Source organism: Belonocnema kinseyi, chromosome 3, assembly GCF_010883055.1.
Source record: "Belonocnema kinseyi isolate 2016_QV_RU_SX_M_011 chromosome 3, B_treatae_v1, whole genome shotgun sequence".
Taxonomy (NCBI): domain Eukaryota; kingdom Metazoa; phylum Arthropoda; class Insecta; order Hymenoptera; family Cynipidae; genus Belonocnema; species Belonocnema kinseyi.
Genome location: NC_046659.1, coordinates 154,732,445 through 154,746,052, shown reverse-complemented (window position 1 = coordinate 154,746,052; position 13,608 = coordinate 154,732,445). Strand labels below are relative to the sequence as shown.

At 23.1% G+C, this 13,608-nt stretch overlaps 1 protein-coding gene across 2 annotated transcripts in view; it reads left to right on the top strand.

The window, feature by feature from the left end:
• Positions 1-7,394, top strand: part of LOC117169038 (DNA fragmentation factor subunit alpha-like) — a 36,740-nt gene extending 29,346 nt beyond the window's left edge. For both annotated transcript variants that reach the window (XM_033355117.1, XM_033355116.1), the window contains one exon: positions 7,093-7,394. In XM_033355117.1, coding sequence (XP_033211008.1) covers positions 7,093-7,213 — 121 coding nt within the window. In that variant the 3' untranslated portion in view covers positions 7,214-7,394. The remainder of the gene's footprint in view (positions 1-7,092) is intronic.
• The last annotated feature ends 6,214 nt before the right edge of the window (positions 7,395-13,608 follow it).

The following is a 13,608-nucleotide window of genomic DNA, read 5'->3' as shown; positions in this document are numbered from 1 at the left end:
TACTATTTTGTAGTATTTGTCACTGAGCAGCTATTCTATAATGGTATTAGCAAAGAAAAAAAATTACGTTTACTTCTCAGTTCACATGTCTCACTTCATTATAAATAAATACTTTTATTATTTGTGATTACTATATAACATAACCTATATTGTTTTGACACTTGTATCCGTTTGAAGTTTCGAACGCAACCATGGAAACTATTGTAAACTTGATCCGAAGATGCACGGACTTGACCGAATGGCCGATCCGAATGAAACTTTAAAGGCGCGAAATATGAAAATACCCCTGTATAATGGCTTCTGCCCTGCTGTTATGCAATTCGGGTAGCATTCAACTCGCCATGTATGTAAGCCCCAGCGTGTCCACCCTGTATAATTTGAGAACGTTATAGATGATTTACAGAAGTTTCGTCATTATAGGGAGAATATTCCAGTGACTTCAATATGAAGGACATCATATTTTTTTAAATTGCAATAACAAATTCAATGACAATGATTATTCATTTGTAAAAGTAGCTAAAATTTAAATATTCTATTTTTTTGATAAAAATTGATCCTTTTCAGTTGAAAATTCAAGTATGTCGTTTAAACTGCATATATTTTGTTGGAAATTTATCATTTTGCTGGCAATATTTACTCTCTCTTGAGACATAAGTCTTTCATAGTTAAAAATTCAGTTCATGTTGATAAGTCGTCTTTTTTGGTTGAATTAAACTGTTTTTTTTTTTAATTAGAAATTAATATATTTTTGGATTGAAATATCAACTACTGCATTTACGGTTAGAACTTATCTTTTTTCGGATGAAAATGTTATTATGTGGTTAAAATGTAAACACTTTTGTTAAAAACTAATTTTTGTTTTGAAGGTTCATCATTTTAATTGAAAATTTATCTATTTGGTGACAACCTGATCTGATTGGTTGAATATTCGTTTTTCCCTTGGCTGGAAGTTAATTTCTTTTTTACAGGATATTTAATTATTAAAGTTGAAACTTCAAGTATTTTGTTGAAAATTGTTGTTTTTTTCTCTTGAAAATTCTTTTTTTGAACTAAAACTTTAAATTCAATTTTTGTTTGAAAAATGATATTTTTTTATTGCAAAAATCGACTTTTTTTTAGGAAATTAATTTTTTTCAAATTCATCTTTCTGGTTGAAAATTCAACTATTCCAGTTGAAGATTCAGCACTTTGCTTCAAAATTTAACTAATTAAAACAATTAGTTTACTTTTGGTTGAAATTTTTTTTTAACTTAAAATATATCTAACTATTCCAATTGGCTATTTCATAATTTTAATTGAAAATTAAGCTATTTGCTTGAACATTAGTTATTTTAACTGAAAATTTTACGATTCACTTTTTTGTTGACACTTTGTCTTTTTTAGTTTAAAATTCATGTATGTTGTTGAAAATTCGCATTTTTTTGTAGAAATTAATCTTCTTGGCTGGAAAATTCAACTATTCGAATTAAATATTCATTATTTTAGTTAAAAATGAATCTTTTTTTATTCAAAATTCAACAGTTTTGTTGAAAATTAATTATTATTTTTTAATAAGAATTTCACTTGTCCATTTTTGGTTAAAAATTTATATTTTTCAGTTCAAAATTTAACTATTTGGCTGAAAATTTGTGTTTTTTAGTAAAAAATTCAACTAATTGTTTAAAAATTCATGTATTTTGTCGAAAAAACGTTTGTTTTTTTTTTGTATAGAATTAATCTTTTTGTTTGAAAATTCATCATTATAGTTGAAAATAATAAAAATTCATCACTTTGATTAAAAATGTAGCTCTTTTGTTGAAAATTGTCGATTTTCCGTTGAAAATTAAACGAGTTTATTTATGGTAAAAAATGGATATTTTTCAGCTTAAAATTCATCTTTCTTGTTAGAAATTCATGTATTTTGTTGAAAAATTGTCTCTTGGTAGAAAATGAATCTTCTTGTTTGAAAATTCATATTTTTTCGTTGAAAATAAAACTAATTGGTTAGAAGTTAAACTCTTTCTTTAAAAATTAATATTTTTAGTTTAAAATTTATCTTTTGCAGATGAAGATTTAAAATTCATCTTTTTTTTTCTCGAAACTATTTCTTTTTCCTGGTGGAAAATTAATTATTTTAACTGAAAATTTAACATCCATTTTTTCGTTTAAAACTGATCCTTTTTAGTTCGAAATTTATTTATTTGGTTGAAAATTGATCTTTTTTGGTAAAAATTCAACTATTTGGTAATATAGAGATTTTGAAATTGATCAATTGAAATATTTCAAATTATACTGAAAGTTTCCTAGAAGTTTTTAATAGATTTCAATCATTGAAAGGGATTTTTAGGATTTTAGGGTATTTTTAAAACTTCGAAATTTTTTTTAATAAATAAAAGTTTAGCTAAATTATTTAACCTTGAAGTCAGAAGACAAGTTTTTCTCTACAAAAATTGAATTTAAAAAAAAAATAAGACTTCATCAAAAAATTAATTTTTCACGAAACTGATACATTTTTACCAAACAGAAATAAAATTTCAATCTAACAAATTATTATTTAGGCCAAAAAACGTGAATTTTTAACTTAAAAAGATCAATCTTTAAAAAATTGAAAGCTACATTTTCTGATAAAAAATTAATTAAAAAAAAAGTATTTTCCATTGAAAACCTAAATTTTCAACCAAGCACATGATCCTTCCAGCAAAGAAATAAATTGTTAACAATGTATTTTAAATTTTACCCAAGTAGTTGAATTTTCAAATCAAAAAAATTAATTGTCAACAAAATAATTAAACTTTCAACCAAATCAACCAAATCTGTTAAACAAATTAGTTGAATAATATGATAATATAATTTTCTACGAAAAAATTGAATTTTCAATCTAAAAAAAAAAACAATTTTTTTACCAAAAAGAATGGCATTTTCACAAAATTGTTGAATTTTCTACCAAATAGTTGCATTTTTATCAAAAAAGATACAATTTCTCTTAAAGTAGGAGAATTTCTAATTACGAAAAAAATTGTTTTTTCATCGAAAAAAGATTCCAGTTGACTCTGCAAGATCAAAAATTGAATTTCTTAACAAACAAAAAATCAGTTTCTACGAAAAAAATGGAATTTTCAATCCAAAAAGACGAATTTTTTCAACAAAAATGGATGAATTTTGCACAAAATAGTTGAGTTCTCCATTTTCAATAAAAAACTACAAACTTTTCTTTAAAAAGTTGAACTTTCATCCAGAAAAGATTTCAGTTCATTTCGAATCACCAAAATATAAATTTTAAACAAAAAGTAGATTTTTTACGAAATAGACCAATTTTCAAGAAAATAGTATGATAGTTTAATTTCCAACCAATAGTTGCATTTTTATCCAAAAAGATGACATTTTTCTTAAAACAGATGGATTTTTAATTAAATAAAAACAAATTTTTTAAATAATTGTATTTTTATCCAGAAAATATTTCAGGTCCCTTTTTAATACTCAAATATTATATTTATTCAGTAGAATTTTTAACAACAAAATCTGACTTTTGAACCACATTTTTTAATATTCAAGAAAGCAGTTGCATTTTTATCCTGAGAAGATGTAATTTCTTCTAAAGCAAGTGAACTTTACAATCAAAAAGACAAACTTTCAAAAAAAGAGTTGAATTTTCAAGCGAAGTTACATTTTTATCCAAAAAAGATTACATTTTTCTTAAAACATATGAATGTTTAATTAAATAAAAACAAATTTTTTAAAATAGTTGCAGGCTTTATAATTAAATATGTTCATAAGACCTTAATACCAATATAAAAATTCTTCACAACAATTTAAAAAATGGGGTCAATGAAATCCAAAATTAAAAAAAAAACAGTAAAAATGTCACAGAACAATTAGAAAATAGTTATCGTTTTTATTTTAGGACACGGAGTTTTCGTAAAGAATATAATCTCACTTGGAACAGGGAATTTTTGACATGGAACGGAAATCTTTGAAAAAAATTATTATTCAGATTTAGAAGAAAGGAATTTTTAGGGAAACTCTGATCCAAGTCAGAATTCGTCACAATTTTCACCCAAAAAAATAAACTGAGTGGTTGAAAGTTAAACTCTTTTATTAAAAATTAATTTTGTGTTTGTTGAAGAATCATCATTTTCAACTAAAAATCTAACTATTCCAGTTGAAATTTTAACTATTTTTCTGAAAATCCGTTTCTTTATTTTCAAGAATTTTTTTTAAAGAAAATGTAACCATTCTATTTTTGGTTGAAAATGTATCTTTTTTGATGAAAATTCAACTGTTTAGTTAAAAATTTATATTTTTTATTTATAAATTAAGCTAGTTGTTTGCAAATTTATGTACTTGTTAAAAAGTTCGCCTTTTTTGTAGAAAGTGAATCTTTATGGTTGAAAACTCATCTTTTTGGTATAAAATCTACTATTCCAGTTAAGATTCATCATTTTAGATAAAAATTTATCAGTTTCGTTGCAAATTATTTTCTTCAGCTGAAATTTGAATGTCCATTTTTGATTAAAAATTGGTCTTTTTTGTTTGAAATTCAACAATTTGGATGAACATTTGTCTTTTTCAATTGAAAATTCAACTGTTTCATTGACAATCCACATATTTGGTTAAAAAAATATTTTTTTTGTATGTAAATTATCTTTTTCTTTTAAACTTAATCTTCTTATTTAAAAATTTTTCTTTACGTTTGCAAATTTCAGTATTACAGTTGAATATTTATCCTTTTAAGTTGGAAATAAAATTACTTGATTGAAAGTGTCTCTTTTCTTTAAAAATAAATTTTTTGATTGAAGATTCATTTTAATTGAAAATTCATTTCTTTGGTTGAACATTCATTTTCTGACTAAAAATGTAATTATTCAATCTTCCGGTTAAAGATTTACAATTTCAGTTGAGAATTCATCACTTTGTTCAAAAATGTAACTATTTTTTTAAAGTTAGTTTTTTGTTGTTTTTTAAACTTAGATTTTTTTTGGAAAATAGTTTTTTAATTGAAAGTTTAACTTATTCAAATGGAATATTCCATAGCTTTAGTTGAAAATTCATTTATTGGTTTGAACATTAATTAATTTAACTTAAAATTTAATTATTTAAGTTTCGGTTAATAATTTATATTTTTTAGTAAAGATTAATTTTTTGTTTTTTGTAAAATTTGACTGTTTCAGTTGAGGATTCATCATTTATCAGCAAATTTATCAGTTTGATTCGAAACTATTTTCTTCATCTGAAATTTGTCAATGTTCATTTTTGGTTAAAAATTGGTCTTTTTTGTTTAACATTCAACAATTTGGATAAAAACTGGTCTTTTTCAATTGAAAATTCAACTATTTCATTGACAATCTACACATAAGGTTAAAAATAGATTTTTTTGTATGGAAATTATATTTTTCTTAGAAAGTTAATCTTCTGGATTAAAAATTTTTCTTTACGGTTGAAAATTCTTATTTTATATTGGAAATAACATTACTTGATTAACAGTTGAACTCTTTTCTTTAAAAATAAATTTTTTTGATTGAAGATTCATTTTTATAACTATTATCCCAATTAAATATTCCATAATTTTAGTTAAAAATTCGTCTCTGGTTTTTCATATTCTGAGTAAAAATGTAATTATTTAATTTTGTTCATTGTTTAAACATAGATTTTTTGTGGAAAGTAATTTTTTTACTTGAAATTTAATTATTTAAGTTTTGGCTAACAATTTATATTTTTTTAGTAAAAATTAATTTTTTGTTATGTGTAAAATTCGACTATTTTAGTTGAAGACTTATTTTTTTAGTTGAAAATTCATCACTTATGTTGACAATTGAAATATTTTCCGGAAAATCCGTTATTTTTGTGTGAAAATTAATTTTTCTCAACTAAAAGTTTAACTATTCCATTTTTTATTAATATTTGATACACTTTAGTGTAAAAATGAAATATTTGTTTCAAAATTCATTTATTTTGAAACTTTTGTTCTGTTGTCTTAAAAGATATTTGGAATGAACGTCATGAATTGAAATAATTGTTTGCATTTTGCGGAAAGTATAAATATTTTACTTTTAGATTTTACTATTTGGTTCAAAATTTAACTATTTTCTTCAAAACTAATCTATTTTGTTCAAAATTGGTCTTTTTTCGTAGAAAATTCATTTTTTGGGTTGATAATTTAACTATTGGATTAAAAAATCATTCTTTTATTGGTGCGCGATTCATTAGTTCAGTTAAAACTTAATTTTTTGTTTAAAAATTTATTTATTTTGATAAAAATTAGATATTTCGTTGCAAATTCAATTTTTTTAAACCTAAAATTGAACTGTTTCATTTTTGTTGAACATTGAACTTTCTTCGTTGAAAATTCCTATATTTTTCAATTAGTTTTTTTTATAGAATATTTATCTCTGGTTCAGAAATTTGTTGTGTTAAAAAATGTAAAAAAAAATCGTCTTTTCGGTTTGAAAATTCATCTCTTTTACTAGAAACTTCCTCTTTTTTCGTTGAAAAGTCATCCGTTTGGTGTAAAATTAATCCTTTTGTGGAAAAAATGGTTTTTGTTCAAATTAAACTTTTTTGTTGAAAATTCATATTTTTGTCTGGAAAATTACAAAGGGTTTATAAAAACTTTAAACTATTTTCTCAAAATTTAATTTTTGTGCAGAAAATTCGTCTTTTTGCCTTGTAAATTTAACAATTTAATTAAATTTTTGTTCTTTAATGACTAAAAAATCTTTTTATTTTAAACACTCATTTGAATACTAATTTGGTTATAAATTCAACTGTTTGGTTGAAAACTAATTTTTTTCTTTTAAAATTTAACTATTTCCTTGAAACAAACCTTTCTTAGTTAGAAAATAACTTTTTTATTGAAAATTAATTTCTTTTCGTAGAAAATTATTCTTTTTTTCTTGTTGAAATTATTAAATGAATATTAATAAATTATTAAATATTTCGACTTAAAATCTTAGGCATAAGGTACACGCAATTTTTGTATGAAAAATAATTTATTCTCCTATTTTCTTGAAAAATCGCCCTATTTCCTCCGGTTTTGGGAGCATTTTGTGCTGTGAAGTCTCTAAGAAATAGAATCAGATGTCTTAATTTTTCAAATTTGAAAATTCCCTTTTCCAGGTTGTTCCTCGAGCAACTGAAAGAAGCTTCGGGGAGGTTTTTGGTGGAGAAGAGGCAAGCCCAGGAGTCGATGGCTCTTCTTCAAATGTACACAACTAGCGGCGAAATGGAACGAGCGTAGGCCATGTGGGGGGTGGGCGCCCTCACCATAGCCAATATGTATCGTGAAAGACGTCGAATATTTTACAAAGGTCGTCAAATGCACCAAACTTTGATCCTCTTTTGGAATTGAGCCCACTTCATAATTATTCTACCCCAAAAACAACAGAAATCTCACAATCAATGAAACTGATCCAAAAAAACAAACACTAAATCGATTCAGATTAGTCCCGGAGGTTTCATTTATTAAAAAAGAATCAGAAATTAATGAGCAAACTTGGCTGATGAGCCAAGTTCTTGGGCAAAATTTCTGATAGATGAAGTTTAAAAAGAATTTAAAATATCTGACACCAATTAAGATTAATCTCTTTTCTTCAGAAAGTATCTTTGCAAGATCTCATCGAGTAATTTTTCGTCAAAGACCTACGGAGAGTCACTTGTCTCAAAAAATTGGACGATTAAGTACTTGCTTTTATCAAGTTATTGTCAAAAGTCCTAATTTCAATTATGGAAGACCTACAGGTAAAAATGTAAACTCTTTACGAAGTACTAGATTTAGGTGTTTAGCGAAATGTAGGGGAAACCGCCCTATGAATGAAATTTTTTCTTGAAAATTTGGTTTATTTAATTGAAAATTGAAGAAATTTATACAAAACTTTACCTGTTTTGTTTAAAAAAATTTTTTACATTGAAAATTCGTATTTTTTCTTGAAAATTTATCTATTTTTTAAAAAATCAATCTATTTTCGTATAAAATTGATCTTTTTGGTTAAAAATTAATTTTTTATTGAAAATTCCCTGAAATAAAAGAAAAATAATTAATTTTAATATTAATTTATTAGGTTTCCCCTACATATGAGTTCTAGACCAAAAAATCTCTGGATGCAATAGTTGCGATTCAATCATTACTGTATATTCATTAGGGTAGTCCAAAAATGCATTTGAATTTTTTCTTCTTAACTTTCATTGCATGTTCTATTCAAATTTTTTTTCGAATTCACAAAAAAAAATCAATGCGTTTTTCTTATTTCACATAAAAAAGACGTTTTTGTAAATTTTATTCAGAATCGTCAATATTAGATGACAGTCGACTTTTTTCTTCACAATTAGGCATTAAATAGGGATCAAAAATTACTTTTTTCAATAACCCGTCAAACTGATTTAACAATTTATTGTTGTTTATACCAATTTTCTCTTGGAATTTTTATAAAATCGCGGTTTTTCTGAATTTTTCAACTTTCTTTCAACTATTAAGTTAGAGCGAGATAATAATTAAATAAAGTTAATAAAAATAATTATTTAAACAATGTATTATTATTCTTACATGGAGTAAGTAAAACAAAAAATGGAGTAGTTAAATTGTCAATGATGGAAATGAATTTTTAACTAAAAAGATTAATTTTATACGAAAAAGGATTGATTTTCCAGAAAAAACATTAATATTTGAAGCCAAATAGACGAATTTTCAAAAGGAAAATTACCTTTAACAAAAAAGTTAATGTTTTTATAAATTAGTTGAATTATGAAGCGAAACATATAAATTTCCAACGTAAAATTTCATTTTTAACCAAACAATTGTTTTTTTTTTTTCACACAAAAATGAATTTTTGACAAAATAGTTGAGTTTTTAATCTAAAAATATGTATTTCCAACAAAAAAGATAATTTTCAACCCAATAGTTAAGTTTTAGACAAAAAAGTTGAATACTCAACCTGAACAGATTAATTTTCAACCCAGAAGACGAATTTTCTACATTTGTTAACTCGCAAATATAATTTTTCAACCAAAGAAATTAATTTCTTATCAAAAAACATGAATTTTAAACTAAGAAAGTTGAATTTTATGTTAAAGAAATTAATTTTCAATCAAAAAGATGGATTTTTAACCAAAATACAGAAATTTTCAAAAAAATAAGCTGTATCTTCAATAAAAAAATCTTAATTCAATAGTTGAATTCTCAACCCAAAAAATTAATTTTCTACCAAAAAAAGACCAGTTTTGAACAAATTGATAAGTTTTCAACAAAATAGTTAAATTTTCAACCAAACAGACGAATTTTAAACCAAGAAGATTAAATGTCTACTAAAAAAGATAAATTTTCAACGAAAAATGGAATTTATAAAATTTTCAGTTAAAGTTCATTTTTAATAAAGAAATGAATTTTTAATCAAAGAAATGAGTTTTTAAACAAAAATATTAATTTATTTACAAAAAAAATTCATTTTCAAGAAAATACAGAAATTTTCAAGCCAAGAAGATGAATTTTCAACTGAAGAAGATGAATGTTAAATCAAACATGGAATAATTACATTTTGAGTAAGAAAAATTAATTTACAACAAATTAAACTAATTAAAAAGTTAAAAAATTAAACTACTTTGTTAAAAATTAATATTTAGCGGTTGATAATTTATCTATTTTCTTAACAATTTGTTTAGTTTTTTTTTTGAAAAACATATATTTTTTTATTAAAAATTAATTATTTCATTTTTAGCTTAAAATTGATCATTTTTAGTACAAAAATTCACGTATTTTGTTGAATCATCCCTCTTTATTGAATAAATTCGACTTTTTTTATTTTTAATTAAAATCCTATTTTATTGAAATGTCAATTATAGTTAAAAATTAAACTAATTTCTTATAAATTTATTTATTTATTTTGGCTGAAGATTCATAATTTCTGTTGAAAATTCATCTCTTTGGTTACAAAATTAAATACTTTGTTGGAAATTCATACTTAGCGGTTGAAAATTTAACTATTTTCTTAAAAATTCGTTTTGTTCTTGGTTGAAACATAATTTTCTTAATGAAAATTTAATTATTTCATTTTTGGTTTAAAACTATCATTTTTAATAGGGAATTCACGTTTTTTGTTGAAAAATTATCTTTTGTTTTGGCAGGACATAAATTCTTTGATTGACAATTCGACTGTTTTTTATTTTTACTTAAAATCTTTTTTTGTTGAAACATTAATTATAGTTGAAGTTTGAAATATTATCTTTATTTTTTTTAGGATCAACAATTTCACTTGAAAATTCATCCCTTTGATTAAAAAATATTTTAAATTTAAATTTTTTTTGAAACTTCAATTGTTTAGTTTCAAATGAACTTTTTCTGTTAAAAATTCATATTTTTCGGCTGAAAATTAAACTATTTTATAGCAAATTCGTTTTTTAAATTGAAAATTATTTTCTTTTTATTGAAAATTTAAGTATTCCATTTTTGATTAAAAATGTATCTTTTAAAATTTAAAAATTCAACTATTTCGTAAATCAATCATTTTTGGCTTTTTGGTTTGAAAATTCAACATTTGGATGCAATTTTTTGTATTGACTAAAAAATCTTTCTAGTTCGAAATTTCAACTCTCTTTTGGTACAGAAATTTAATATTTTTTCTTAAAAATGCAACCTTTTGGTTAAAAATGAATCTATTTTGGTTAATAAATTAAACTACTTTGTTGAAATTGAAAATTATTTAGCGGTTGAAGATTTAATTTTTTTTTGAATATTCGTTTTCTTTTTGTTGAAAAATAATTTTCTTAATGAAAATTTAATTATTTCATTTTAGATTAAAAATTTATCATTTTTAGTAGAGAATTCACGTTTTTTGTTGAAAAATTCTCTTTTTTTGCAGAACCTACATTTTTTCATTAACAATTCGACTGTTTTTTTTATTTTTAATAACAATATTTTGTTGTTGAAATATTAATTATAGTTGAAATTGGAAGTACTTTAAAAATTTTTTTTTAAGATTCATAATTTAATTTGAAAATTCATCCCTTTGATTAAAAGGTTTAATCACTTTGTTGAAAATTCAACTATTTTATAACAAATTCGTTTTTTAATTTGAAAATTATTTTCTTTTTATTGAAAATTGAACTATTCTATTTTTGATTAAAAATTGATCTTTTCAAATATAAAAATTCAACTATTTCGTAGAAAATATATGTAATTGATCGTGAGTCCGTCATTTTTCGCAGAAAATTGATCTTATTGGTTCAAAATTCAATTCTATTTTTTAGAAAGCTCGGATTTTTGGATTGGAAATTCAACATTTAGATACAGTTTTTTTTTATTGACTACAAAATCTTTCTAGATCGAAATTTCAATTCTAGTTGAAAATTCGTTATTTTTATTTGAAATTTAATCTCTTTTTGTACAGAAATTTAATCTTCTTTCTTAAAAATGCAACCTTTTGGTTAAAAATATTAAAATACCAACTATTACATTTTTCGTTGAGAAATAATCTTTTTTTTATTAAAAATTCAAATACTTCGCTGAAAGCTGATTATTTTTTTAATTCCTATTCTATGGCTAATTGTGAAGAGAACAAAAACATACAAAAAAACGTTTTTTTTATCGAAAATACGTTTATAAACTCCGGAATGTTTAAATATAATTTTTTTAATGCATATATTTTTTGTGTACATTCAAACAAATTAGGATAGAGATAATCATGAGAATTTGAAGAAGAAGAAATTTGGACCGCCCTAATAATCATAGTGCGCAATTCACCATACGGAATTGCTTCGAAATTCAGCAAGAATGTAACTTAATATGTAACGTAATAGTATGCAGTATTCCTAAAACTACGATGTATTATATGGGAAACAAGTAATTAGAGAAGGCATTCCGTCGCGATTTTGCCATATCAGTGTGAGCACAAAAGCCCAAATTTTCTTTTCTCAAAAGTAAAACCATTTACTTTTGAGATATCCACCGTTGTAGGTAAGATGTTTTTGGTTTCAACGAAGTTTAAAGGAATAATTAAGACTGAACTTTTATAGGAAAATTTGCATCCCATTTAGATCACCAATTCATTCTGCACATTAGTGATAAAGATAAAAAAATAAACCATGAACAATATCAACCCTTTGATACCTAACAGAGTTATGCGTTTGATAAAAAAATCTACTAGAAAAAAAACAATAGAGGCTTTTGAAAGGATAACTTCTTTCGAAAAAGTATTATTTATTATGGATTCAAATTTATTGTTTTGTATAAGATTGTTAATTTATTAATTATATCGAGAGGTTATTAATAAAAAAATTTTAATGATTCTTTTTGTCTCATTTTTCATTGTTCGATTTTGAAGATTATTTATTATTCCATTTTTTATTGATTATTGGTCAAAGTTCTTGCAAAAGCCTTAAGTATGACGTTCTTTTGTATGCCTTAACACTGATATGATAACGAGTAATGATAAGGATCTTAATATATTCGAAAATAATCAATCACTTGTGGCATTAAAAGTTCATCACGTAGTTGGAGAATATTAAACATAACACAAACACTTTTAACAATTAAATCATTCTTTTTTTGGTTAAATTTTTAATATTATTTCTTGAATTTTATGTTCAATCCAAAATTTAATTTTATGTTTGCAAGCCCTTTTTTTAGTACACAATATCACTCGCGGCAAAAAAGGCAAACAAATTATAAAAAATAATCTATAATCAGGGTGGCCGCTGAACTTTTATGAATTTTTAGAAGAAAAATCCAACCAATTACTTGAAATCACAATTTTTTATTTTAAGTTGAAAACATAAATTGATTAATTTTTTTAATTGAACTGTAGTTAGAATATTAGAAATTGAACAATAATTGATTTGATCAATTTGAAATTTTGTAATTAAAAAAAAACACAGCCTTGAATCGTTAAAATTTCAGAGCTAAATTTAAACTTTAAATGTTACAGTCTTAGATGTCCATTAAAAAACATTTATTTATAAGTGAAATTGTTAAATTTTCATGTATAAATAACATTTAAAGAATTATTCACTTAGAAAAAATTTAAGTGAGTTTAAGAGATATTCTGAAGTTTTAAAAAGATTCAAATTTAAATAAAATCATAAAAATAATTCAAAATTTTAACAAAATATTGATTTTTGAAACTTTTGTAAGATTTCGAAATGTTTGAAAATAATAATAAAAAATAGGTAAAATTCCTAGGAAAAATAAGAATATTTTTTAATTTTGAAAAATTAATTTCAAGAGAATACTTAAAAAGATTTCAAAACAAAAACTAATTTTGATGAATAAAAAAACTGAACAATTATTAATTTACAAAAAATTCGAGTAAGTTTAAGAGATATTTGCAAGTTTTAAAAAGATTTAAAAATAATTGAAAACTTGAAAAGATTTCAAAAAATTTGATACAAAATGTAGAATTTGATAGGTTTCGGAAAGAAAATTTTATTAACATTCCTAGGCAAATAGAAAATGATTTTTTATTTTGAAAAATTAATTTTAACACAATGTTTTTAAAAAATTTAACAATTTTTGAAGTTGTGAACAAATAATCTGGAAGATAAGGAAATTTTGTCATTTTTCAGTATTTATTAAAAGTTTTAGGAAAAATTCGATGCAATTCAAACAATATTTAGAAGTTTTGAAAAAATTTCAAAAATAATTTAAAA